The sequence below is a fragment of the Atractosteus spatula genome, chromosome 6 (genome assembly GCF_055471065.1).
Source record: "Atractosteus spatula isolate fAtrSpa1 chromosome 6, fAtrSpa1.hap1, whole genome shotgun sequence".
NCBI lineage: Eukaryota > Metazoa > Chordata > Actinopteri > Semionotiformes > Lepisosteidae > Atractosteus > Atractosteus spatula.
The window spans coordinates 19,476,704-19,501,978 of NC_142711.1; the positions used below are offsets into that span (position 1 = coordinate 19,476,704).

Here is a 25,275-nt window from a genome sequence, read left to right on the forward strand (position 1 = left end):
CTTTACCTACCAGGACTTGATCCTATGCGGATTACAGGCACAAGCAGTGTCTTTCTGTAGACCGTGGACAACTCTGCCACACTTAAAGATCGGTTCTCTGCAGCACACCATTTAATGAGATTCAGAAAGGTGTGGACAATGCTATCCCACTAACAGCAGTGAAATGGCACAGAGGCTAGAGAAGCAATCCTCATCCTCCTCCTCATTCAAGCTGCCACACCTGCATCCTAACCTGCCGAGGAGGAGGGAGAAAGAACCACGCTGAACATTTGCTTCAAGGTTACAGTGTTTTAATTTCCACAGAATTATTCCCCCCCTCCCCCTGATCCACACTTAACATTAGATTAAACAGCCTGGCCTACATCACAAGAGCTGGCAGCCTGGCGTTGTGCTACAAACTAAACCGGGACTAAAATCTTTAAAAAAAAAGGTGATAAATTAGAAAAATGGATATTAGAAAAGATAGCAAAAACAAAATCCTTTAAGACTGGACTGCTGAAGTCACAAAAGATGCTGGAAAGGGGGCGATGAAAGGTGGCCAAGAGCTAGCCTCTCTCCCAGCATGCCTGGGGGGGAGCAACCGGCTGCCTTCCACCATTGCCCTTCATCGTCCCTCTCTTTTAACTCCTGTTATCAACCACAAACCACTTCTAATACTTCATGATCCATTGTCAGTGACTTTGGGAGGCATTAGACAGGAACACTCAGTTAATGAGTTAAGATCTAAACTAATCAAACTATTCATGATCTAATAAAATATTAAACTGTTTTTGCCCTTACAATTGAGCATGGTTTCAATCAAAGCATACCAGGGCCTCCTTCCTGGTGGGGGGGTGCAGTAACGAGGGGTGGCGAGGGACGTGTACTCTAGGGGGGCTGGGAGTTAGAGCTACTGGGAGGTAGGGCTCCTAGCAGGAACTCTCTCCTGTCACCTGATTGGCCACAGCTAAGAAATGGCAGCGGGGCAAAGCGACTCACAAGGCGTTGCACAAGAGATCTGCGACGGGGCAGGGTCGATCTGGACTGGGGTCGATCGCCGAGGCGCTACAGGAGGGGTCCAGATCCCTGCAGGAGCTGCTTGGTCATCTGTGCTGAGGACCAGGGTCTCAGGGGAGACTCAGAGGAGGAGCTTCAGGCCTGGACTCGGACAGGTAAGATCCAGCAGTGTGTCTGACACGAGGACACAGGACCGGACTCGCAGAGTAACACAGACAGGTGAGAGCCAGCAGTGTGTCTGACACGAGGACACAGGACCGGACTCCCAGAGTAACGCAGACAGCTAAGAGCCAGCAGTGTCTCCAACAGGAGGACCCAGGCGAATGCACACAGCAGTATTTCAAGCAGAGACCTAGAGAATAAATTTGCTCTCCGTCTTTTGCTCCAACCTCCCTTCCCATCCCTGTCTCTCTCTTCTCCCTCAGTCAACCCTCCCATCCCCCCAAAAAGAAACCCTTCTCCCTGCAGCAAAAACCTGTTTCACTTTAAAACAAGTCAGGGTAGGGTGGGAGAGGGTTGGAGCCCTTGATGACAACAGTAAATTTTATTTCACCAACTCAATTTAAAAACAACACACAAAATAAGTCTGTTCACATAGGACAGCATAGCTAATACTAAAAGTTTTAAAATAGGAAATAAAACATCCTCTCCTGTTCAAGAGGTTCCATCTCAGTGGTGCTCCTCTCCTTCCCACTCCCCAGAACTCATCTGCATATCCCTGCCCAGTCTTTGTGAGGTCTTCACACAGGGGCTCTACTTGTCCTTCTTGCTCTCAGTCTCCGCCCCCTCTTCCCCTGTCTCCGTGGCACCCTCCTCTGGCACTGTGGGGAACTGCGTCTCCTGCTTCTCCTCCCGGTTCTTGGACAGTTTCTTGGATTTCTGGTACAGCTCATTCAGACTGAACTCCCGGATAATGTTCTCCTGGATGGATAAGAGTAGTGCATAAGTGCACAGGGCCTTTGCATGCAGAGCAGCTGTGCTTTAACAGAACCCAAGGGAAGTGAGACGAACGCCAGAGGACCTGCTGGTGCCCAGTCTGCCAGGCCTGCAGGAGTACCAGGCTCAGAATCAAACTGAAGAGTGACGCACGGAGTCTGAGCCACAGAACCCAGAACCTCGTGATCATGAAGCCGCTAGTGCCTGGACCTCTCTTACCTCAGTGAAGCTCCAGGACACGGCTCTCCCCTTCTTGTCAATCTGGGGGCGCCTCATGACCTCCTTCCCCCCCTGGAACAGGACGAGAGAGGGCAGCTGCTTTGTCAGAGGAGACGTGCTGACTTTATACCTGGACACATAGAGAGAGAAGGGTTAATACAGTCCAGACACACTGACTGGACACTACAGGACATTAACACTGCACTGAGAGAGAGGGGTTAATACAGTCCAGACACACTGACTGGACACTACAGTACATTAACACTGCACTGAGAGAGAGGGGTTAATACAGTACATTAAAAATACTCATATATACTCACTTCTTTGATACTTCTCCATATCGGCCAACATCAACTTTCCCAAACTTCAATCCTACACAATTATACCTGAGAGACAAACAGGAGAAAGAAAAACAAGCATTTAAGTGGAGGACAGATTTTGTTTCACATACTAACATTTTGATCAACATTTTGAATGTTTCCATTAGCAGCACTGATCCTATGCTGTGACTGTCATGCCAGTGTCCATGTCAGAGCTGTAGCTGACACCACAGGGATGTGCAGTTCCCGGCAGTGCCTGTACAGCGAGGGGGGCGCTGTGGCGTCCCAGCAGTGTCGGCGTTCTCACTGTCCCCCAGCTGGCGTCTTACTTGAGCGACAGGTCCGCGTAGACCGAGGCGAAAGACTGGCACTCCGGAGACCAGTTGGCGAAGAACTCCACGATCCAGGTCACCCGGCTGTCTCTCTGCAGCTCCTCCTGTCCCCAACCAATCGACAAGCTCGTTAGCACAGCAATCGGCACTCGTTAACACCAATCAAAGGCTCTGCACTGACAAAACACTCAGAGCCCCTGAGCCTCCGCGTTCTGAATAAAACCCCACCAGTTCCTAGAGTTCCTAGGCTGCTCTCTGCAGAGAGGTGCCAGGTCACTCACTGGACAGCTCTCCTGCAACAGGAGCCCAGGAGGACAGCAGGCTAAGCTGACCCCAACCAGCATGAAGATGACCCAGGGCTGAGACAGCTGAGAGGACAGGCCAGTTCGGGGATGTAGCTATAGGTGATCAGAGCACCTAGGCATCCCCGTTAAAGTCCTATAGATTAGAGAACCCACTCCAGTTAGCCTTACAGATCAGGGTCCTCACTGCAGTTAGTCTCTTCAGCGGTCTGATCTCTGAAGTGTGTGGTGTGCGAGGGGAGAGAGAGTGCTCACTCTCATTCAGCGGTCTGATCTCTGAAGTGTGTGGTGTGTGAGAGGAGAGTGCTCACTCTCGTCAGCAGTCTGATCTCTGAAGTGTGGAGTGTGCGAGAGGAGAGAGAGTGCTCACTCTCGTTCAGCAGTCTGATCTCTGAAGTGTGTGGTGTGTGAGAGGAGAGAGTGCTCACTCTCGTTCAGAGGTCTGATCTCTGAAGTGTGTGGTGTGTGAGAGGAGAGTGCTCACTCTCGTTCAGCAGTCTGATCTCTGAAGTGTGTGGTGTGTGAGAGGAGAGTGCTCACTCTCGTTCAGCAGTCTGATCTCTGAAGTGTGTGGTGTGTGAGAGGAGAGTGCTCACTCTCGTTCAGCGGTCTGATCTCTGAAGTGTGTGGTGTGTGAGAGGAGAGTGCTCACTCTCGTCAGCAGTCTGATCTCTGAAGTGTGTGGTGTGTGAGAGGAGAGTGCTCACTCTCGTTCAGCGGTCTGATCTCTGAAGTCTGTGGTGTGTGAGAGGAGAGTGCTCACTCTCGTCAGCAGTCTGATCTCTGAAGTGTGGAGTGTGCGAGAGGAGAGAGAGTGCTCACTCTCGTTCAGCAGTCTGATCTCTGAAGTGTGTGGTGTGTGAGAGGAGAGAGTGCTCACTCTCGTTCAGAGGTCTGATCTCTGAAGTGTGTGGTGTGTGAGAGGAGAGTGCTCACTCTCGTTCAGCAGTCTGATCTCTGAAGTGTGTGGTGTGTGAGAGGAGAGTGCTCACTCTCGTTCAGCAGTCTGATCTCTGAAGTGTGTGGTGTGCGAGAGGAGAAAGTGCTCACTCTCGTTCAGCAGTCTGATCTCTGAAGTGTGTGGTGTGCGAGAGGAGAGAGTGCTCACTCTCGTTCAGCGGTCTGATCTCTGAAGTGTGTGGTGTGTGAGAGGAGAGTGCTCACTCTCGTTCAGCGGTCTGATCTCTGAAGTGTGTGGTGTGTGAGAGGAGAGTGCTCACTCTCGTCAGCAGTCTGATCTCTGAAGTGTGGAGTGTGCGAGAGGAGAGAGAGTGCTCACTCTCGTTCAGCAGTCTGATCTCTGAAGTGTGTGGTGTGCGAGAGGAGAGAGTGCTCACTCTCGTTCAGCGGTCTGATCTCTGAAGTGTGTGGTGTGTGAGAGGAGAGTGCTCACTCTCGTTCAGCGGTCTGATCTCTGAAGTGTGTGGTGTGTGAGAGGAGAGTGCTCACTCTCGTTCAGCGGTCTGATCTCTGAAGTGTGTGGTGTGTGAGAGGAGAGTGCTCACTCTCGTCAGCAGTCTGATCTCTGAAGTGTGTGGTGTGTGAGAGGAGAGTGCTCACTCTCGTTCAGCAGTCTGATCTCTGAAGTGTGTGGTGTGTGAGAGGAGAGTGCTCACTCTCGTTCAGCAGTCTGATCTCTGAAGTGTGTGGTGTGCGAGAGGAGAGAGTGCTCACTCTCGTTCAGCGGTCTGATCTCTGAAGTGTGTGGTGTGTGAGAGGAGAGTGCTCACTCTCGTTCAGCGGTCTGATCTCTGAAGTGTGTGGTGTGTGAGAGGAGAGTGCTCACTCTCGTCAGCAGTCTGATCTCTGAAGTGTGGAGTGTGCGAGAGGAGAGAGAGTGCTCACTCTCGTTCAGCAGTCTGATCTCTGAAGTGTGTGGTGTGCGAGAGGAGAGAGTGCTCACTCTCGTTCAGCGGTCTGATCTCTGAAGTGTGTGGTGTGTGAGAGGAGAGTGCTCACTCTCGTTCAGCGGTCTGATCTCTGAAGTGTGTGGTGTGTGAGAGGAGAGTGCTCACTCTCGTCAGCAGTCTGATCTCTGAAGTGTGGAGTGTGCGAGAGGAGAGAGAGTGCTCACTCTCTTTCAGCAGTCTGATCTCTGAAGTGTGTGGTGTGTGAGAGGAGAGAGTGCTCACTCTCGTTCAGAGGTCTGATCTCTGAAGTGTGTGGTGTGTGAGAGGAGAGTGCTCACTCTCGTTCAGCAGTCTGATCTCTGAAGTGTGTGGTGTGTGAGAGGAGAGTGCTCACTCTCGTTCAGCAGTCTGATCTCTGAAGTGTGTGGTGTGTGAGAGGAGAGTGCTCACTCTCGTTCAGCGGTCTGATCTCTGAAGTGTGTGGTGTGTGAGAGGAGAGAGTGCTCACTCTCGTTCAGCGGTCTGATCTCTGAAGTGTGTGGTGTGTGAGAGGAGAGAGTGCTCACTCTCGTTCAGCGGTCTGATCTCTGAAGTGTGTGGTGTGTGAGAGGAGAGAGTGCTCACTCTCGTTCAGCAGTCTGATCTCTGAAGTGTGTGGTGTGTGAGAGGAGAGAGAGTGCTCACTCTCGTTCAGCAGTCTGATCTCTGAAGTGTGTGGTGTGTGAGAGGAGAGTGCTCACTCTCGTTCAGCAGTCTGATCTCTGAAGTGTGTGGTGTGTGAGAGGAGAGAGAGTGCTCACTCTCGTTCAGCAGTCTGATCTCTGAAGTGTGTGGTGTGTGACAGGAGAGAGTTCTCACTCACGTCAATGGTCTTGTCGCTGAAGTATTTGATGTACTCGGGTCCCATGTAGAGAGGAGGTTTACATGTCATCAGGAAGACTAGACAAAAAAGCACAAACAACAACAGGCAGCAGAGTTAGTGTTGGTAGGTCTCCCATCATCAACATCTTTGCTGGATTAATGCCAACAACCACAATACTGTATGTGCTATAATAGTAGGCGCTGTGACCAGCATAATCAACTCAGAAGTGGAAGGTTGTGGGTTCGAATCCCAAGTGAGACGCTGTTGAGCCAGGTGCTTCACCTGAACTGCTCCAGTAAGATACACAGCTGTAAAATGGCTGCAAATAGAAGTCTCTTAGCATAAAAAACATCAGCCATATATATTACTTAGTAATAATTCCTGGAGTGATTATTCACATCGCACAGGTCCACTGACTCGCTCCAGTTTAATAAGGATTATTGAACTGCAGTTCCCCACTCTGCCTGTACAGAGTGAGGGGGCGCTCTAGAGTATTAGAACCGGCAGTACCTACAGTAGCTGTCCGACTGACCTATGCACAAAGTGAGGTACAGCAAGCCCATCCTGATGTCCAGTCTGAAGAACAGGATGACGTTGGCCACCTTACTGAACAGGAAGATGTTCCCCACGTGCTGCTCCACTGTGACTGGAGAAGAGAGAGGGTTTTAATACAGTAAACAGGTTTAACTGCGAGTGTACAGCATAGTATACCTACACACATTATACACCATATACCACGTGTATGCTCCTGCTGACACTGAATGAATGTGTATTTCAAGTGTGTGCACAGCCCATATGCAAGAACACAGGCATTCAAAACGATTATTAGGAGGCCATGACTAGTAAGGGCCAGGGGGAAATCTGGCCAGGAGCCAGGGTCACACCCCTTCTCTGTTCAAGAAACACCCCGGGGTTTTTAATGACCACAGGGAGTCTGAACCTCCGTTTACTTCTCATCCTCAGCACTAAATGTGTATAATGACCAGCAGTCAGGACACTGGGGTCAGCACCCCTACTCTCACTGACAGTGTCCTGGGTCTGTAATGACCAGCAGTCAGGACACTGGGGTCAGCACCCCTACTCTCACTGACAGTGTCCTGGGTCTGTAATGACCAGCAGTCAGGACACTGGGGTCAGCACCCCTACTCTCACTGACGGTGTCCTGGGTCTGTAATGACCAGCGGTCAGGACACTGGGGTCAGCACCCTACTCTCACTGACAGTGTCCTGAGTCTGTAATGACCAGCAGTCAGGACACTGGGGTCAGCACCCTACTCTCACTGACAGTGTCCTGGGTCTGTAAAGACCAGCGGTCAGGACACTGGGGTTAACATCTGAATGACAGCATGTCCTACAGCACAGTGCTCCTGTTCCCCATTCTGAGGCTTGGCTTGAAAACTCTGGTCTAGAGGGAAGGACGCCACCTACTGGTTGTCCAGTGGCCTGCAGTAAATTATTTGGGGTTTGCATGCATCAGGACAGGGGTGTCCGACCCGCTTCCTTGAGGGCCTGATGCCTTCTGGTTTTCCTACCAACCAGATAGGATGTTCCTTAAGCTGAATAATCAGCTTTTAAACAATACACTTCATTAAAGGGACAGTTCATTATAAAACACCTCAGAGCCAGGCTCCACGTGTTACACTTCTGCAGTTTGTTAAAGAATCAGAGCCACTGCGCGCCTGAGCGCTCAGGCTGTTAGAAAGCTGGACGCGCCCGGACCTGAGTCCGAGCGCCACTGTGTGACAGGAGTGTCTTACTGGCTCTCCGGTTCTTCATCATCACGATGGCACTGAGGAACATGAGGATCTCCACTTCCCTCTGGGGGTAGAGCACACAGCACGTCAGGGCGACAGGGACAGCACACTGACACGCACCAGCCCACAGCAGCCATTGCTACAGCTACCAATCGCAACACAACCAACACTCAGCAGCTACAGCATGACTGTGCAACAGGTTGCTCAGAGGGGTACTACACACGGCACACGCCACACTCTCCTACAGCACCGCACACCCACCCACACTCCCCCACGGCACCTCACACTCTCCCACTGCTCCCCACACCCTCCCACAGCACCCCACAGCACCCCACAGCACCCCACACTCTCCCACACTCTCCCACACTCTCCCACACTCTCCCACAGCACCCCACCCCCACCTGCACCCTCCATCACCCCAGGCCAGTGGCCGCCCTCAGCCCCCTCTCCCCCTGTGTGTACAGTAAACACATCAGGGCCAACGGACACACCAGCTGCCTGCTGTCCCAGTGCTGTGTGCTAAACACTACAGGGGTCCCCTGCCCTGGTCCTGGAGAGACCCGGTCCAGTTAGTACAGGGGTCCCCTGCCCTGGTCTTGGGGAGACCCGGTCCAGTTGGTACAGGGGTCCCCAGCCCTGGTCCTGGGGAGACCCGGTCCAGTTGGTACAGGGGTCCCCTGCCCTGGTCCTGGGGAGACCCGGTCCAGTTGGTACAGGGGTCCCCTGCCCTGGTCCTGGGGAGACCCGGTCCAGTTGGTACAGGGGTCCCCAGCCCTGGTCCTGGGGAGACCCGGTCCAGTTGGTACAGGGGTCCCCTGCCCTGGTCCTGGGGAGACCCGGTCCAGTTGGTACAGGGGTCCCCTGCCCTGGTCCTGGGGAGACCCGGTCCAGTTGGTACAGGGGTCCCCAGCCCTGGTTCTCCTCGTCCTCTCCCCCTGTCCTAACAGTCCGCTCGCCCTCTGTCTCCACACTTGCCTTAGACCAATACCTGAGCTCACTGGCGAGTGTCTCTCTCTACCTAGTACCAGCCGGTCAGTCGCGGAGGTACCGGCCTGCTCTAATATCAAAGCCCTGGTCCTCCTCCGGTGACTCACCCAGTCGAAGTCGCAGGAGTTGCCGTCCTCTCTAGTGGTGGACAAGTGCTCACAGATCCCCGGCGTCTTTCGCACCAGCAAGAAAATCACCGACAAAAACACTGACGCCACATAATACGGCTTGAGCAGCCATTTGTACACCCGGGGAAGGTGATACAGAAACGCCAGGAGGGGAGTAAGTAACGCCATTTTTATAACTCTCAAACAAGAGTGCCACTACATATATATGCGGCAGATTGCTGGTGCAGACGAACATGCACACAGAGGTCTGTCTGCCGACAAATAATAACAGTCTGCGGTCGCAGGGAAGATTTAAAGGGGAAGTGAAGAGAGGTCACTGCGGACAAACAACAGCCATAAAGCCACGCCTCTAGCGTAATCGGATTGGTTAGCTGTGGAGACATCTTGGATATTATTGGATATTACAGCTGTCACTCTTCTGTACAAAGGAATAGGACTTTTTCGGTTGATCGGGGATTGTGACATACATTGTAAGGCCCTTGTAAAAGGGAAGTTTTTGAATGAGCTTTATTTATACGTAAAATTAGCCTTTTATTGTACCGTAAAGATCAGAAACTATACGCCTCTAAATTTGGTGTCAACTATCTGTTAACATAAACAGTCAAATGAACACAAAAGCTTAAACCTAAATAAACAATCCTATACACTTATATAAGAGTATTATTAGTGTCCAGAAAAGCGCTATATAAGTGTTTATAATAATAATGTATGATTATTGTTATTATATAGCACTTTTCTGGACTCTCCATTCAGAGCTCTTTACAGGTAATGGGGATCCCCTTCACCACCACCAGTGTGCAGCCCCACCTGGATGATGCTCCAGTTTGCTCACACACACGAGCTCTCAGTGGGGAGGAGGGCAGAGTGATGAAGCCAGTTCAGAGAGGGGGTTATTAGGAGGCCATGATTGGTAAAGGCCAGGGGGAAATCTGGCCAGGACATTAGTGTAACACCCCTACTCTTTTTGAGTTTTTGTGATGACCACAGAGAGTCGGGACCTCAGTTTTATGTCTCATCTGAAGGACAGCACCTTCTTACAGTATAGTGTCCCTGTCACTATAATGGGGCATTAGAACCCACACAGACTGCAGGGTGAGCGTCCCCTGCTGGCCCCACTAACACCTCTTCCAGCAGCAGTCTTAGCTTTCCCAGGAGTCTCCCCTCCAGGTACTGACCAGGCTCACTCCTGCTGAGCTCCAGGGGGTGGTGTTTTGACACATAGTCAAAATACATAGTTTGACACCTACTGTCAAAATACCAAAGAAGAAGTGTTATACACAAAAAAATACCAAAACAATTACTCTAAAAACCAAAAGGCGATTCAGACATGACCGCAGCTCTGTGCTGAGACAGAGAAAGGTAAAGGGGCTGACTCCCTGAGTCCCTGAGGCAGCACTGCGGTTCTGGCAGCGATGGAGGAGAACGAGGAGAAGGAACAGCTGAGTGACCAGCAAGAGACGGGTGGGTGGGCAGTAGGACAAAACCTTCACAAATCAGCTATGTTTGTGTGACACCTGTGACCCTTTCCACAAAGTGGTGAGAGTGTCAAACAACAGTCTAGCTGTTGAAGCTGATACAGTAACGTCTTGCAAGACACAGCTGGATGTAATCCTCCAGTTAGGAGAGGAGACACTCCTTTACACAAAGGGGGGCGGGAGTGTGGAGCAAGCAGCCCAGCCACGTTGTTGTTGAAGCCAGTGCAGTGACAGCACTGGAGGAGATCCTCCAATCAGGACGGGAGCTTCTTCTTTACACAAAGGGGGGCGGGAGTTTAGAAACAGCTGGATGAGATTCTCGGATCAGTTGTCCACCAAGTGCCAAACAGGATAGACGGGGCAGATGGACTACTCTCGGCTGTTTAAGAACATTACATTTCACCATAATGGATGATAGTGAGGAATACAGGTACTTAAGTGGAAGAACAACACCTTTAGTAATATTCGCTTGCTCACTGATGTGACACTGAATTTAGACCGGTGATTCCTAAATGCTAATAAATGATACAGTATTTAAATAAAAATGAGAATGCGTCACTAGAAGTCTGCACCATTGTAATTGCGTCTGGTGTGCAAATTTGATCTGAATCATGCAACAGCGGTTCACTGCTTCATTTTGAGTCGCCTATATATGAAGAAAGACGGTAGCGCCCAATTTGCTTAGTCGTACGGAAGCTCACGGATTCAGAGCAAAACAACGCGAAGCACGGTGCGGTGGTTTAGTGGTATTTGTGTTAAAATTTCCACGATTTATTTATTTTGTTTATTTCTTAAAATTAACATTTTGCTGCATCGATGACGGAAATTTTCTCTTTGTTTGGACAAAGCGACTCTCAAGGTCCCCCCGGCTCCTCGGCGCTGGGCTACGGGCCGGGTAAACAGCCGGGGCCGCCACCCCAGAATCAGGTGTCCATGGCGGTACAGATGCCACCACAGCTCGGGGATGAGGGGCCTCCTCTTCGGAAGCCCGCAGCGATGAATGAGCCTTTTTATTTACTTCGGGAACTTCCAGGTAAACAGACTGCGCTCGCCCACATAGTCATCTTCGACAAGACTTTGCGTTACAGACGAGGAAGTAAAATATTCAATAGTTTCTTTTTTAAGTTGGTAAAAGTATTCAGAGATGTATTGTACAGGGCACAGCAGTGCAGAGCTTGAGAGGATGATTCTGTGCTTGAAACTAAATACGTCTCGTTGCTGTTCCGTTTCAATTGTAAGTTTGTGTATTAACCCCTCTCAGTGTAGTGTTAATGTCCTGTAGTGTCCAGTCAGTGTGACTGTACTGTATTAACCCCTCTCTCTCAGTGCAGTGTTAATGTCCTGTAGTGTCCAGTCAGTGTGTCTGTACTGTATTAACCCCTCTCTCTCAGTGCAGTGTTAATGTCCTGTAGTGTCCAGTCAGTGTGTCTGTACTGTATTAACCCCTCTCTCTCAGTGCAGTGTTAATGTCCTGGAGTGTCCAGTCAGGCAGTGTTCCTGTAGTTTCTAATACAGCTGTTATCTTTTGCCCTTCTTTCAGTGGGGAATGAACTGACCGGGAACACTAACCTGATCACCCATTATAACCTGGAGCACGCCTACAACAAGTTCTGTGGGAAGAAGTTGAAGGAGAAGCTCAGCAATTTCCTGCCCGAGTTGCCTGGTAAGACATGGCTGGGGTTACAGCACTCTTGCTGTCTTGCCTGTCCTTTCCACTGTCTCTCTGCTCTCGGTTCAGGCCGAGAGACTTTCCGGACGTCTCCATGTGCACAGCGTCCTCCCTCATTCATGGCAGAAAACTGGAATATTTCAGTACACGTAGGCAAAGAGCGGCATATTACAGATGAGTAATTATGTCCTGTTAATTACTATTGTCATGTGTAAAATCCACTAGTTTTGCTTTTTAAACTGAGGTTACACAGTGGAAAACCCCACGCTGCTGTTCTGGACGCCTCGTCCCCTGCTGGCTGAAGAGCCCCTGATTCTGGAAATGTTTCTTTCCCATCGTGCTTCCTTGAAACCCCATTACAACGTTTCCCCAGCCCTGGGGAGACATCTCGGTGACTTCAATGTGAGAAAGAACAAGCGCTGCGATTGAGTCTGCGGACTGGCAGGGGCAATCTGTCCAGTTTTGGATAATAATGATTCCTGACACTTAAACAGCGCTGTTAGGGACACTTGGCTCAAAGCGCTTTACAGATAATGGGGATCCCCTCCACCACCACCAGTCTACTCCCCACACACCAGCTCTGTGTGGAGGAGAGCAGAGTGATGAAGCCAGTTCAGAGATGGGGATTATTAGGAGGCCATGATGGGTAAGGGCCAGGGGGAAATTTGGCCAGAACACCAGGGTCACACCCCTACTCTTTTCAAGAGTCACCCTGAGATTTTAATGACCACAGAGAGTCGGACCTCGGTTTTACATCTCATCCGAAGGACAGCGCCTGTTTACAGTGTAGTGTCCCCATCACTATACTGGGGCATTAGGACCCACACAGACCGCAGAGTGAGTGCCCCCTACTGGTCCCAGTAACACCTCTTCCAGCAGCAGCAGAGTGTGTCTGGACTGTGTGTCTGGACTGTATTAACCCCTCTCTCTCAGTGCAGTGTTAATGTACTGTAGTGTCCAGTCAGTGTGTCTGGACTGTATTAACCCCTCTCTCTCAGTGCAGTGTTAATGTACTGTAGTGTCCAGTCAGTGTGTCTGGACTGTATTAACCCCTCTCTCTCAGTGCAGTGTTAATGTCCTGGAGTGTCCAGTCAGTGTGTCTGGACTGTATTAACCCCTCTCTCTCAGTGCAGTGTTAATGTCCTGGAGTGTCCAGTCAGTGTGTCTGTACTGTATTAACCCCTCTCTCTCAGTGCAGTGTTAATGTCCTGTAGTGTCCAGTCAGTGTGTCTGGACTGTATTAACCCCTCTCTCTCAGTGCAGTGTTAATGTACTGTAGTGTTTAAATCCTTCTCGGTCTCTCCCAGGGATGATTGACTCTCCAGGCTCTCAGGATGGTAGCTCTCTTCGCTCCCTTATTGAAAAGCCTCCGGTCTGTGGCAACTCCTTCAGCCCCCTCACTGGAGCCCTGCTCACCGGCTTCAGACTGCACACTGGCCCGGTAAGTCTGACTGTGTGTGTGTGTGCGTGTGTGTGTCACTGTTGTTGTGTTGTCACATTGTTGGTCAGTCTGTATGCGTTTCCCAGCAGCCCAGTGAGTCTGTCTTGTCTGGAGTGTTGCTGATCGGGACACTCGTTCTCTGTACACACTGCAGAACAGGGTGGTCCAGAGGAAGATGAGATCCCTGTCGTAGCGCAGGCACTTGGATTTGCACTGCTCTTCAACACGAAGAAGCCTGCAGAGTGTACAGACGAAATGAGAATGGGTCTGTGTAATCTTGCGCTCCTCACAGCAGGGAGTCACACTCCGCGAATGAAACAGGGCACTGGGCTTTGTCTCAGAGCTGCGTCTGTCTGTCAGCGTGCTGACTTTCTCCTCTTCCACGCCAGCTGCCAGAGCAGTACAGACTGATGCACATCCAGCCACCAAAGAAGAAGAGCAAGCACAAGCACAGACACCACCGCCCCCAGGACCCCCTCCCGCCAGGTCAGTGTCCTGTCCTGACTACCCCTCGCTGTCCAGACTGACCCCTCCCGCCTGGTCAGTCTCCTGTCCAGACTGACCCCTCCCGCCTTGTCACTGTCCTGCACTGGACACAGTGCACTGGACACAGTGCCACACTGTCCTCTCACAGCCCCCCATCTCTTTCCAGAGACGCCCTCCGACTCTGACCACAAGAAGAAGAAGAAGAAGAGGGATGACGATCCTGACCGCAAGAAGAAGAAGAAAGATAAGAAAAAGAAGAAGGTGAGAAGACCATCTGTTACCTTTTTATGTTCATCAGTATTACCTGTCAGGCCATTTTTTATTTTTATAAGCATTGTACCAGGGACTCAACTGACTCCCAGTGCAGACACTTGCAGCTGTTGAAAGAGAAACCTTTCTGAACGAAATCACACGTTTATAAGTGTATTCAACCACAGTGTCTTTAGTGCCTGCACTGTTTATTTTGTCATATTACCATCTTGTGTGGAGCTGCTGTTCGTGTTTTCCACACCTCGGCTAGCAGCTGTGAACCCCGTGACCGCACACGGGGGAGAGTGGGGTGGGGGGGTGAGAGTGGCCTTGTCGCAGGCAGCACGGCCTCGTACTGGAGGATCAGGGCTGATGGGAGGAGAGGGTCATCCCTCGCTGTTGCGCTGTTGACACCATGTGTCTGCAGGCACCTGGGTAGCCACAGGGGGGCGCTGTATCACCCAACGAGCCCTGGCTGACTAATCCCACCCCACCCTAATGCCGGCGTCACACTACACGACTTTTCCTAGGATTTTCAGTCCTAGTCTTCTTTTACATAATCGTAAGAAAATCACAGCGAGTCGCGGCGCACGCCCGATACCGTCAGTTGTGAAGTGCGACACCCCCAGCGCTCTTAACAGCCCCTACGGCTCTCTGGGACAGGTTTGATTTTCACGTAGCCAGTCACAAGCCGCAGGGGTGGGCTCTTGTGTCTGCGGCAGTCGCAGCCGATGAGCGCTCAACCGGAAGTACAGCGCAAACAGTGTGGCTGCAAGGGAAGAAGGGAAGCGAGTGATTGGGACCGTGCAAATGGAGGAGAGGCTCGTCGAACTCTGGAGTGGGCACAGAAGTCCGTGCGATGTTTCGTGGTTGTTGTTTGTTTACTTTCCTGCGGTGCTCTTCCTCCTATTCCGGTGTGCTCCAGGTTGATTGGCTGCCAGAGTGAGGCGACCTCGCGGTACTTCCGCAGCGCGCTACGAGATTTGGAACCGTCATAAAAAGTCGTGAGGGAATCGTTTAATTAGTCACCCCCCTGTGCTTCCTAGTCGTATAATCTGACACCCTCAGGACAGGAAAGGCAGTGAGATTCAGCAACTGCAGTCGATAAATTTGACATGCTCTCCGACTAGAAGTCGTGTAGAGTCGTGTAGCGTCCTGTAGTGTGACGCCGGTTTAAGCAACGCTCAACCTGTTGCAACCCAGGCTCGACCCTATAACCCTAGAGCTCAGCCAGTCGGGTGCCCCTGCGGCCCGTCACGGGGAAAGAGCTTGCCTTTTTTTCTTTGTAAGCCGTTTCCTTTTATGGTGTCTTCTGTTCCAGAATCGGCACAGTCCTGATCACCCTGGATTGGCTGGATCTCAGCCCAACAGCAGCAACAGCCTGAGATAGTGAGCGCGACTGCCAGTCACCACTGACCTGGCTCTGACCTAAGCTGGCTTAGGATCGACTGCTAACAATGACCCCTGAACTCTGACCTCTGACCACTTCCATGCCAGGGTGCATGTGCGCACCCCCGGGTTTCAGGGTTTGTGCTTTTTCTGTGGGCCCCCGCCGAAGACGGCTTCCTCGGAGCGCGGGTGGCTGTGCCATCGGGCTGGGACCCCGCCCGGCTGGGGCTGGCCCGAGTCCGTCAGGGCATCCTTGGTGTAATGGGGGCCGTGAGCAGGTTGCAGGAGTGACGTCGCCCATGTAAAACCCTGCAGTGGCGGACCAGGTTCGAATCCCTGCAGGAGCAGGGAGAGCTGCCCTCGTCTCGCCGGCGTAAAACCCTGGAACCCGCCGGGCTCCGGAGCTCCGGCTCGCGCCCGTGGGAGCAGCGGTCCGCAGCCATCGCCTCCTTCCGTGCTGCTGGACAGCGGGCTCCAGATCTGGGCTGAAATAGTTTTCACCATGACCCCTGGGGTAAAGGATTCTGGTCATTTTTAATGTTCCCCCCTCCTCCCCCCCACACTAATACACCTTCCTAACCAGTAGTGTTAACGTGTGCATTGCTGAGCCTGTGCCTCGTCCTGTGTGTTCAGTTTTCTGGAACAGTACACCTCAGAAAGTACACGCCCTGTTTTTGAAATCAATAAAGCCCGTTTGTTACAGAGTGGTCGTTTTTATTCTCGGGTGTGACTCGGGCGGTCAGGTGCGATCAGGACGAAAAGCAGCCCCAGTTCTGTGGATCAGCGTTTGCCAGGGCCTTTCTGCCCCCGGAGGGGACCAGGGCCACCAGCCGGGGCTCGGACTGCGTGTCTGCTGGGCGCGGGGCAGCAGCTGGGTTCTCCCGGAAGAGAAGGCCCGCGGACAGGCCTTTTCAGGGGTTTGGTCGCGGTACAGGTTTTGATGTTCATCCAGTCCAGTACAGCCTGTAGTGAGCGGGTTTACCTTGTCAAAAGCTGGATGGGGATGAAAACCTCCAGCCCTGGCCTAAATTGTCAAGTGGCCGTTTTTTGTTTTGTTATTCCTGTTGCCTTGCTGTGTGAAACCGCACCGCGCCCTCGCGGCTGGCAGACGTGACGAAGCGAGGGGCTCGTCTCTGCTGGTCTCCTTCTGCTGGGCCAGGGGTAAAGAACAGCAGCTGAGTCACAACATGGCTGAATAACACCCTTTGACTTTTATTGCATTTTAAAGACAGTTGAGTGTTCATTTTCATGACAGCACCGCAAAAAGAAACACAAAAATACAGGTATATAATTCAGGTTACACAACGAACCTGCAAGGTATTCTTTACCAAGGGCTCTCTCCCTGCATGCTACCCTGCTGACACACTGTCTCCACCAGGGGGCACACCTGCTGGCCTGGGGCCCAGAAACTTTCTGATCTTACTTCTACTTGCTGAACCGGACAGGTTGTAGCCTCTCCTTGTTCTTAGGAAGCTGGAGGTTTAGAGGGAGACGTATAAATCCTGCTGGACAGCAGCCCTCAGGGCCTTGGAGCTCTCCTGTACTATACTCGCAAGAACAACGCAGTGAGAGAGCGTGCCTCCTAGCTCTGTTCAGGCTCAGCGAGGCACGCCTTTCCCAGTAATAGTTCACGGCAGTCACAATGAAATGCTTTGAACTCGTGCTCCCTGAGGCATTACTGAAAAGTATGGAAAGGAAATGTGACTAAAAAAGAGCCCGTGACTTTGCACCACTTGTACTCCTCCGTTATGCAAAGGTGTACACCTGTGTGCTCGATTGAAGAGATAGACTGTGCAAATATTTGTGGAAATGTTTGCCCTTTATCGGGTCCGCTGCTGTGACGTCAAGTGTAAGGTTCTTATGCAGCAGTGCATCATGGGATCTGTCGATTTCATTGCAGAATGATTAAGGCACTGATATTACAGACACTTCCTGATTTTACCATCACAAAGTTATTAGGGGGAAAAACACAACTCCCATGAAACTTCCCCGCCAGCTCTGCGGTACTGTAAATGGCTCTGATAAAGGCTTTACAGATCTACACGCCAAAAAAAACCCAACAAACATCTCATCAGCAACCCATCCCTGGAGGCTGTGACACCACAGACCTCCTGTCTGAGTGTGGAAAAGGTTACCTTGGTGGACCATGGGAGTTATATGTCATTCACAGCCCTTGGAATTAAAATAATTTAAAAAAATGAGTTTATGTTGCCACAATACCCCTACTTTTTATGACTATATTACCCCTAAACGCATTTATAGTTCTGACACTGGCTGACCCACTAATTTACCATCTTAATGACTTACTGACTAACTTACTGACATACTGACTGACTTACTGACACACTGACTTATCGACATACTGACTTATATAGGGACTTACTGACACACTGACTGACTGATGTACTGATCACACTGACAATATCAGCAGAGGTGCCATAAGTAGTGACTCCTTTGCATAGAGCTGTATTCTCCTGTCACACACCTCACACAACAGAAGCATAGATGCCTTTACTTCATTATGTGCCTTTAGAACTGATGTTGCTATTACAATGAATGCGAAAATTGGGCAACATATTTCTAGAATGGGTAATATAAACAAAAAAGTAACGGAAAATGAAGACAGAGTGAATAAATAAAAACAAAAATGGAAACTAATTCTAAAGCAAATCTTTTCAGAACAGAAATATATAAAATAACACTTTTTGTGTCTTTGGCTTTCATGTTGAGTATCTGAATTTAGTGTGACATTAAATTATTCAAGCAAAACAAAGCAAATTTGGTAAAGGGCTGCCCTCTCACAGGTGAAGAGGAACTTCAGCTTACAGCGATGATGATAACAACCCCATTAAGTTCATTTGCTCCCTGAAGTATGATGTGAAAGTCTTACGGACAAAATGTTAAAAACTACATCTTCCATGAGTCCCCGCAGCCACCATGAGACAACAGCCTCCAGTGTCCTATGAGAGTTGTAGTTTTTCTATTGTAGGTGGCCAAGGCACTGATTAAATACAAGGCATATACAACAAATATTAAGGTCCAAAAATACATTCTGTGGGACTCTCCCATCAGTCTTTACGACCCTAATGAGCTTTTCTTTGGGATATTTCAATGCAAGTGATGCAGGCTATAGTGCTCATTTTATAACAGGTTTGCTTGTCCACACATCCCAGTGCTGACTGGTCAGTATAACCATCGCCATGGTGAATCCGGACCAAACCACGCCACAACACTGGAGGGGGGCAAACACAACATAGTGCTGATTGGTCCATTGTGACTGTCACCATGGTGAATCCGGACCAAACCACGCCACAACACTGGAGGGGGGCAAACACAATATAGTGCTGATTGGTCCATTGTGACCGTCACCATGGTGAATCCGGACCAAACCACGCCACAACACTGGAGGGGGACAAACACAATATAGTGCTGATTGGTCCATTGTGACTGTCACCATGGTGAATCTGGACCAAACCACGCCACAACACTGGAAGGGGGGCAAGCACAACATAGTGCTGATTGGTCCACGTGACTGTCACCATAGGGAATCCGGACCAAACCACGCCAGAAGGAGGGGGGGGCACAGGAGGGAGTGGGTGGTGAGTGCTACATGTCTGTGAAAGGCCAATCTCTCTGCTTTCTCTTGCTAAGCTCTCTCTGACTTGGGTTGTAACTGCATCAGCGATTTTCTTCAGTGAGCTTTTTCAGTTTTCAGTTCTTTTATATTCGCTTGAAATGGCCCGGATGATCAGGATCCAGAAACAATCAAGAAGGTCTTTCTGTTGCAGCAAGGAGAGGGCTGAGCTTCTTCAGCTTCCGAGCGGTCGATCCTTAAGGAGCTGCTCCGTGGGGAATCCTTCCCTCTGACGCCGCTGAGGCCCACCAGATCTCGATTCGCATAAGAAATTAGTCTCTCTGGTTGTGCGGCACAGAGCAGAGATCAGTGTGTCCTGTTCCTGAGTGAATTCAGTCTCTCTGTGCAGGACAGACAGGAGGGATGATGATCAGTGTGTCCTGTTCCTGAGTGAATTCAGTCTCTGAGCACGACAGACAGGAGGGATGATGATCAGTGTGTCCTGTTCCTGAGTGAATTCAGTCTCTGAGCAGGACAGACAGGAGGGATGATGATCAGTGTGTCCTGTTCTTGAGTGAATTCAGTCTCTCTGTGCAGGACAGACAGGAGGGATGATGATCAGTGTGTCCTGTTCCTGAGTGAATTCAGTCTCTCTGTGCAGGACAGACAGGAGGGATGATGATCAGTGTGTCCTGTTCCTGAGTGAATTCAGTCTCTCTGTGCAGGACAGACAGGAGGGATGATGATCAGTGTGTCCTGTTCCTGAGTGAATTCAGTCTCTCTGTGCAGGACAGACAGGAGGTATGATGATCAGTGTGTCCTGTTCCTGAGTGAATTCAGTCTCTGAGCACGACAGACAGGAGGGATGATGATCAGTGTGTCCTGTTCCTGAGTGAATTCAGTCTCTGAGCAGGACAGACAGGAGGGATGATGATCAGTGTGTCCTGTTCCTGAGTGAATTCAGTCTCTCTGTGCAGGACAGACAGGAGGGATGATGATCAGTGTGTCCTGTTCCTGAGTGAATTCAGTCTCTCTGTGCAGGACAGACAGGAGGGATGATGATCAGTGTGTCCTGTTCCTGAGTGAATTCAGTCTCTCTGTGCAGGACAGACAGGAGGGATGATGATCAGTGTGTCCTGTTCCTGAGTGAATTCAGTCTCTCTGAGCAGGACAGACAGGAGGGATGATGATCAGTGTGTCCTGTTCCTGAGTGAATTCAGTCTCTGAGCAGGACAGACAGGAGGGATGATGATCAGTGTGTCCTGTTCCTGAGTGAATTCAGTCTCTCTGAGCAGGACAGACAGGAGGGATGATGATCACAAGCACGCTGACTGATGTTTTTGAGTACTGATGCCACAGAGTGCCAGACAGCTGCGTACAGCACTGGCGCTCAGAACAATTATCACTCTCCACGGCAGCACAGAACACAACCCACTGCAAAAACGTGAAAAACACTGCTAAAACAAAAACCTATTGTTAAATGCTTTAAGGGGTAGGGAATAGTGACAAAATAATGGTTTGTGTTCCAGTCTAGCATGCGTATGTTTCTATCTACAAAAGGTCTTTGGCTCAGCTGTGGATTGAATAAAAGGATTTGGTAGACGCTTTCAAAACCCTGTCAAGTGCCACCTCTCCCGTTGCTTGCAAGTTCTGAGCCTTGCATTTTGTAGGTCTTTGGATATGTGTGTCCCAGTCTGATTCTCAGTCCTGGAGCTGCCAGATGCAATTTCACAACCTGCTTGTACTATTATTTTCCATATTCCTGAATCCTTCTTGAAGGCTGTCCTTTCCTTAGGCGTCTCCTGTTGCTATTTGCCCGTTGCTGTGGTGCTTGAGACTGCTGCTCTCCGACAGGCCAGCAGCACCCCTCTCTTGCTCAGCCTTCTCCCGGATGAGGTTCCGGCGGTGATAGTAGAGGTAACCAGGCAGCAGGAACCCAGTTAGGGAGAAAATCAGGAGACCCAAGTTGATCTGTGATCGGGAGGAAAAATAAGAGTCACTGTTCATGCAAATAGATCTCACAAGCTCATCCTCTCTCAGTGCAGTGTTAATGTCCTGTAGTGTCCAGTCAGTGTGTCTGGACTGTATTAACCCCTCTCACTCAGTGCAGTGTTAATGTCCTGTAGTGTCCAGTCAGTGTGTCTGGACTGTATTAACCCCTCTCACTCAGTGCAGTGTTAATGTCCTGTAGTGTCCAGTCAGTGTGTCTGGACTGTATTAACCCCTCTCTCTCAGTGTAGTGTTAATGTCCTGTAGTGTCCAGTCAGTGTGTCTGGACTGTATTAACCCCTCTCACTCAGTGCAGTGTTAATGTCCTGTAGTGTCCAGTCAGTGTGTCTGGACTGTATTAACCCCTCTCTCTTACCCAGTAGGGGTTGCCATGTAGAGGTCCCACCATGGCGATAAACAGCAGCTGCTGCAGGAGAGCGAAGACGGCGCTGATCAGGGACTGCAGCCCAGTCAGAGTACCGAAGTGATTGGAGGGGTACCTGGAAGAGAACAAGGGATGAGGGTAGTGGAGACCAGACACTGATTCGCTCAGTGACTGGCAGGTATGCTGACACACTGACCAACGTGCCCACTGGCGCAGTGCCAATCTCCACAACGTTCATGTTACAAAACAGTCCAGTCCCCAGCGACGGAGACGCAGGGAGAGCCCGTCAGCCGGCTGGGATACTCACACTGCAGCGTACAGCCCCCCACAGCATGAGTGAATGAAGCCTCTGACCATCGTGTGAAGGATGAAGGAGACGATCTGTGAAGGGAGAAAGACGGGGGCTCAGCCGGTCCAGTAAAACACACCCCGCATTAGAGCCTTAACTTGCACAATACGGTAAGTGTAAAAGGACCGGTGTGTTCCCCTTCTGCAGCGCTCTGGAGGAGCAGCGTACCGTTTACTGCGGTAAACGAGTTGTGATCGAGTGTTTCATGACGGGCAACAGTGTTAGTGTGCAATTTCACCCCACACTCCCGCCGTTTCCATAGTGCTACAGCAAAAACGAGCACTTCACTCTGCTAAGGCATAAGGAGCTTCATCCGATGACAGGTCTACTGAGCCCTTTGCCACTGCCTTCGGCTGTCGACAATTTACAGAGATATGGAAACGTCTGCTTGATTCAGGAACCAGGCGAACGGAGGAGGGAACGCCTGGTCTACCTTGCCATCACCTGCAGCTGAATTAGAGAACAGACAAACTGATTCTGCAGTCCTGACAGGTGGGTGTTCCACTGTACCCCACAGGGGTCGTAAGAGCACTAGCTGATATGCACTTGTCTTTGGAGTTTCGAAGGCAGGTTAACTGAGACACAGGTGTGTCAGTGTGCTCACATTTACCTGTGCAGATCAGTTCTGTATGAGACAGGTGTGTCAGTGTGCTCACATTTACCTGTGCAGATCAGTTCTGTATGAGACAGGTGTGTCAGTGTGCTCACAGTTACCTCTGCAGATCAGTTCTGTATGAGACAGGTGTGTCAGTGTGCTCACAGTTACCTGCAGAGATCAGTTCTGTATGAGACAGGTGTGTCAGTGTGCTCACAGTTACCTGTGCAGATCAGTTCTGTATGAGACAGGTGTGTCAGTGTGCTCACAGTTACCTGCAGAGATCAGTTCTGTATGAGACAGGTGTGTCAGTGTGCTCACAGTTACCTCTGCAGATCAGTTCTGTATGAGACAGGTGTGTCAGTGTGCTCACAGTTACCTCTGCAGATCAGTTCTGTATGAGACAGGTGTGTCAGTGTGCTCACAGTTACCTGCAGAGATCAGTTCTGTATGAGACAGGTGTGTCAGTGTGCTCACAGTTACCTGTGCAGATCAGTTCTGTATGAGACAGGTGTGTCAGTGTGCTCACAGTTACCTGCAGAGATCAGTTCTGTATGAGACAGGTGTGTCAGTGTGCTCACAGTTACCTGCAGAGATCAGTTCTGTATGAGACAGGTGTGCAATGTGCAGTGTTGTTAAAGTGCGGGTAGATTGTCTGCACAGAGGTATGCCAGAATATTCTTTACCTGTACAGGCAAGTTGTCGATGAGGCAGGTGACTCCAAAGAGAACGAGGAGGATGTTGGTAAAAATGAAGGCTCTCATGGCATTGGTCAGCTTCTGGATCTTGCTGTCTCTCCGTGGGGGTTTGGACATGCTGTGAAGGACACAACAATCACATGGAACTGGCACTCAGTGAGCACAAACAGATTTAACTCTGGATGTTCCTACTATACAACACCAAGTTCTTAACAGTAAGTGCACAAGGTCGGCGAGTCAATACTGTATTAACCCCTCTCTCTCAGCGCAGTGTTAATGTCCTGTAGTGTCCAGTCAGTGTGTCTGGACTGTATTAACCCCTCTCTCTCAGCGCAGTGTTAATGTCCTGTAGTGTCCAGTCAGTGTGTCTGGACTGTATTAACCAGTCTCTCTCAGTGCAGTGTTAATGTCCTGTAGTGTCCAGTCAGTGTGTCTGGACTGTATTAACCCCTCTCTCTCAGCGCAGTGTTAATGTACTGGAGTGTCCAGTCAGTGTGTCTGGACTGTATTAACCCCTCTCTCTCTCAGTGCAGTGTTAATGTCCTGTAGTGTCCAGTCAGTGTGTCTGGACTGTATTAACCCCTCTCTCTCAGTGCAGTGTTAATGTCCTGTAGTGTCCAGTGTCCACTCTTTTCCTTACCACTTCTCCCCCTCTGTCTCCGTGCTCTTCTCCTCCACACACTCCTTCATTCTCCAGTCCATGATGTATCCAATGAGGGGGCACGTCAGCAGACACAGAAGCTGCAGGGTCCCAAAGATCGAGGAGTAGAACCCCACTGAAACACAAGACCCCGCGATGTGAGTCCCAGCAGCCACAGTGTGAGCCACCGGCAACCCCCAGCGCACTCTAGCGAATACACCGAGGGAGCCCCGGCACGTGACGGCAGTCCAGAGGCTCATGGGAAATGAGCGCGATGGGAAAGCAAGGCCGTGGAAGGAAGAGACTCACCTTGCTCTGTCGCCTCTTGGGCTACCGCTTCAGAGGCTGCAGGAGGAAGAAGGACACACAAGGGGGGTCAGTGTCAGGTTCAAGTCTTCTGGCAGGATACACGAGAGGGTTTGGGGGTTGTGGCAAGTGATAGCACGAGTAATTGATCTTAAAAATGTAAGACAGCTACACAGAAGAGAAGATTATTCAGCCCCTGTACAGGCTATGTGACAGTACATAATTGATCGGAGGATCTCCTCCAGCTGTTTCCTGAAAAAGCCCGTGGTATCGGCCACAACACCACAACTGGGCAGCTTGTTCCACGCTCCCACCAGCCTTTGTGTAAAGAAATGCCTCCTGCTCTCAGTTTTACATGCCTCGCCGTGGAGTTTGCACCGGTATCCCCTTGTTTTGAGTGTTTGAGTGGTGATTCTGGAAAAGTCCACTGGCGTGACCGTGACACGCACCTGTATCAGCTTCAGTGTCTATTGTGTGTCACATACAGAGCAACATCCATTTCAGTAGATGGGTTGGATCCTAATGTGACAGAGGGATGAGATGTGGCAGTGCCGGATTTCCCATGAGGCACTGTAGGCCCAGTGCCTGGGGCCTACGAAATGTTTAGGGCCTACGAAGGAGGGAAACACTAGTGACTTATGAAAAACGAGCTGGAACAACAGGCCTGCGATCGACTCTAGGTGCTCCAAATCAATACGCTCTCCAGCGGCTGTTCTAGGCCTGCGGATAGGGAGGCAGGGAGGGGCGCAGGAGAGACACGCGAGAGGAAGGGCTGGGTGCGAGACTTGTGCATACAGGCAAGCGAGATCAGGATCTAACTGTTCTCACAAGCTTCTGTGCGAAACACCATTACGAGTTGACCAAACCTACTACAATCTTGCACCGTGCACGAAGGCCCTCTAAGGTCTTCTCAGCGCACTGTGATTCGAACACAGAATCCCTGGATTTAAATCTCCACTTTTATTCCACACTATTTCCTGACATTTTGTTTGCTTTTTTATGGCTTCCCCACACTGGCTCTCACTGCCGTGGGTGTAGTGCGTCCTACGGGAATGTCAGAAAGGTTGCGAGTGGAGTCACGATGTCTAGATATTTCCCCAGCTGGTATTTTTGTCCAGCTCCACTCACGTGTGCGCTGATTTATACAGTGGGGTGTTTCAGTGGGCCGACTGAGGGGAGGCAGCACCGTGCTGAAGGGCACAACAGCAGTGTCACAGTTGGGAGTTGAACCTACAACCCCCTAGTCACCGAGCCGCGGCCCGCACCGCGGAGGGCAGGCCGCCGCTGTGAAGCTGTGACGGGCGTCAGGGCGTGTGTGGTGGGTCAGCGTGTGGCGGCGTTCCTG

The 25,275-nt window shown here is 50.7% G+C and overlaps 3 protein-coding genes across 5 annotated transcripts in view; 1 reads left to right on the forward strand and 2 right to left on the reverse strand.

Annotated features, from left to right (window-relative positions):
* Positions 1-273: 273 nt before the first annotated feature.
* tmx2b (thioredoxin-related transmembrane protein 2b) lies at positions 274-9,021 on the reverse strand. Its single transcript, XM_088918898.1, has 8 exons — positions 8,665-9,021; positions 7,574-7,634; positions 6,350-6,463; positions 5,818-5,894; positions 2,801-2,907; positions 2,472-2,537; positions 2,152-2,281; positions 274-1,917 (listed from the first exon to the last, which is right to left on the reverse strand). Exons 1-8 carry the CDS (start codon positions 8,851-8,853, stop codon positions 1,750-1,752), a joined length of 912 nt encoding a protein of 303 aa, XP_088775024.1. The 5' UTR covers positions 8,854-9,021; the 3' UTR covers positions 274-1,749.
* Positions 9,022-10,831: 1,810 nt separating this feature from the next.
* On the forward strand, positions 10,832-16,096 carry med19b (mediator complex subunit 19b). 2 transcript variants are annotated; one of them, XM_088919364.1, is made up of 7 exons: positions 10,832-10,906; positions 11,009-11,193; positions 11,701-11,823; positions 13,137-13,270; positions 13,660-13,756; positions 13,923-14,017; positions 15,327-16,096. In XM_088919364.1, the coding sequence occupies exons 2-7, from the start codon at positions 11,094-11,096 to the stop codon at positions 15,393-15,395; spliced, it is 618 nt and encodes a 205-aa protein (XP_088775490.1). In that variant the 5' UTR covers positions 10,832-10,906; positions 11,009-11,093; the 3' UTR covers positions 15,396-16,096. The 2 variants fall into 2 exon arrangements, with proteins under 2 accessions (XP_088775490.1, XP_088775489.1); XM_088919363.1 differs by having other exon boundaries at positions 10,889-11,193.
* Positions 16,097-16,582: 486 nt separating this feature from the next.
* slc43a1b (solute carrier family 43 member 1b) overlaps positions 16,583-25,275 on the reverse strand; it is a 33,230-nt gene continuing 24,537 nt past the window's right edge. For both annotated transcript variants that reach the window (XM_088919279.1, XM_088919278.1), the window contains exons 10-15: positions 23,934-23,969; positions 23,625-23,760; positions 22,973-23,102; positions 21,650-21,723; positions 21,334-21,457; positions 16,583-20,939 (exon numbers count right to left, since the gene is read on the reverse strand). In XM_088919279.1, the coding sequence (XP_088775405.1) occupies positions 20,760-20,939; positions 21,334-21,457; positions 21,650-21,723; positions 22,973-23,102; positions 23,625-23,760; positions 23,934-23,969 (680 nt within the window). In that variant the 3' untranslated portion in view covers positions 16,583-20,759. The remainder of the gene's footprint in view (positions 20,940-21,333; positions 21,458-21,649; positions 21,724-22,972; positions 23,103-23,624; positions 23,761-23,933; positions 23,970-25,275) is intronic.

What these genes read in the sequence shown, in the direction of transcription:
- tmx2b (XM_088918898.1), bottom strand. Translation starts at nt 8,853, where the DNA reads ATGGCGTTACTTACTCCCCTCCTGGCGTTTCTGTATCACCTTCCCCGG. An exon ending in GTACCTCACTTTGTGCATAG is followed by an intron (nt 5,895 to 6,349) that starts GTCAGTCGGACA and finishes TTTTTTGTCTAG; the next exon opens with TCTTCCTGATGACATGTAAA. An exon ending in TGTCCTGGAGCTTCACTGAG is followed by an intron (nt 1,918 to 2,151) that starts GTAAGAGAGGTC and finishes TTATCCATCCAG; the next exon opens with GAGAACATTATCCGGGAGTT.
- med19b (XM_088919363.1), top strand. Translation starts at nt 10,977, where the DNA reads ATGACGGAAATTTTCTCTTTGTTTGGACAAAGCGACTCTCAAGGTCCC. An exon ending in TTTACTTCGGGAACTTCCAG is followed by an intron (nt 11,194 to 11,700) that starts GTAAACAGACTG and finishes CCCTTCTTTCAG; the next exon opens with TGGGGAATGAACTGACCGGG. An exon ending in CCAGGACCCCCTCCCGCCAG is followed by an intron (nt 13,757 to 13,922) that starts GTCAGTGTCCTG and finishes ATCTCTTTCCAG; the next exon opens with AGACGCCCTCCGACTCTGAC.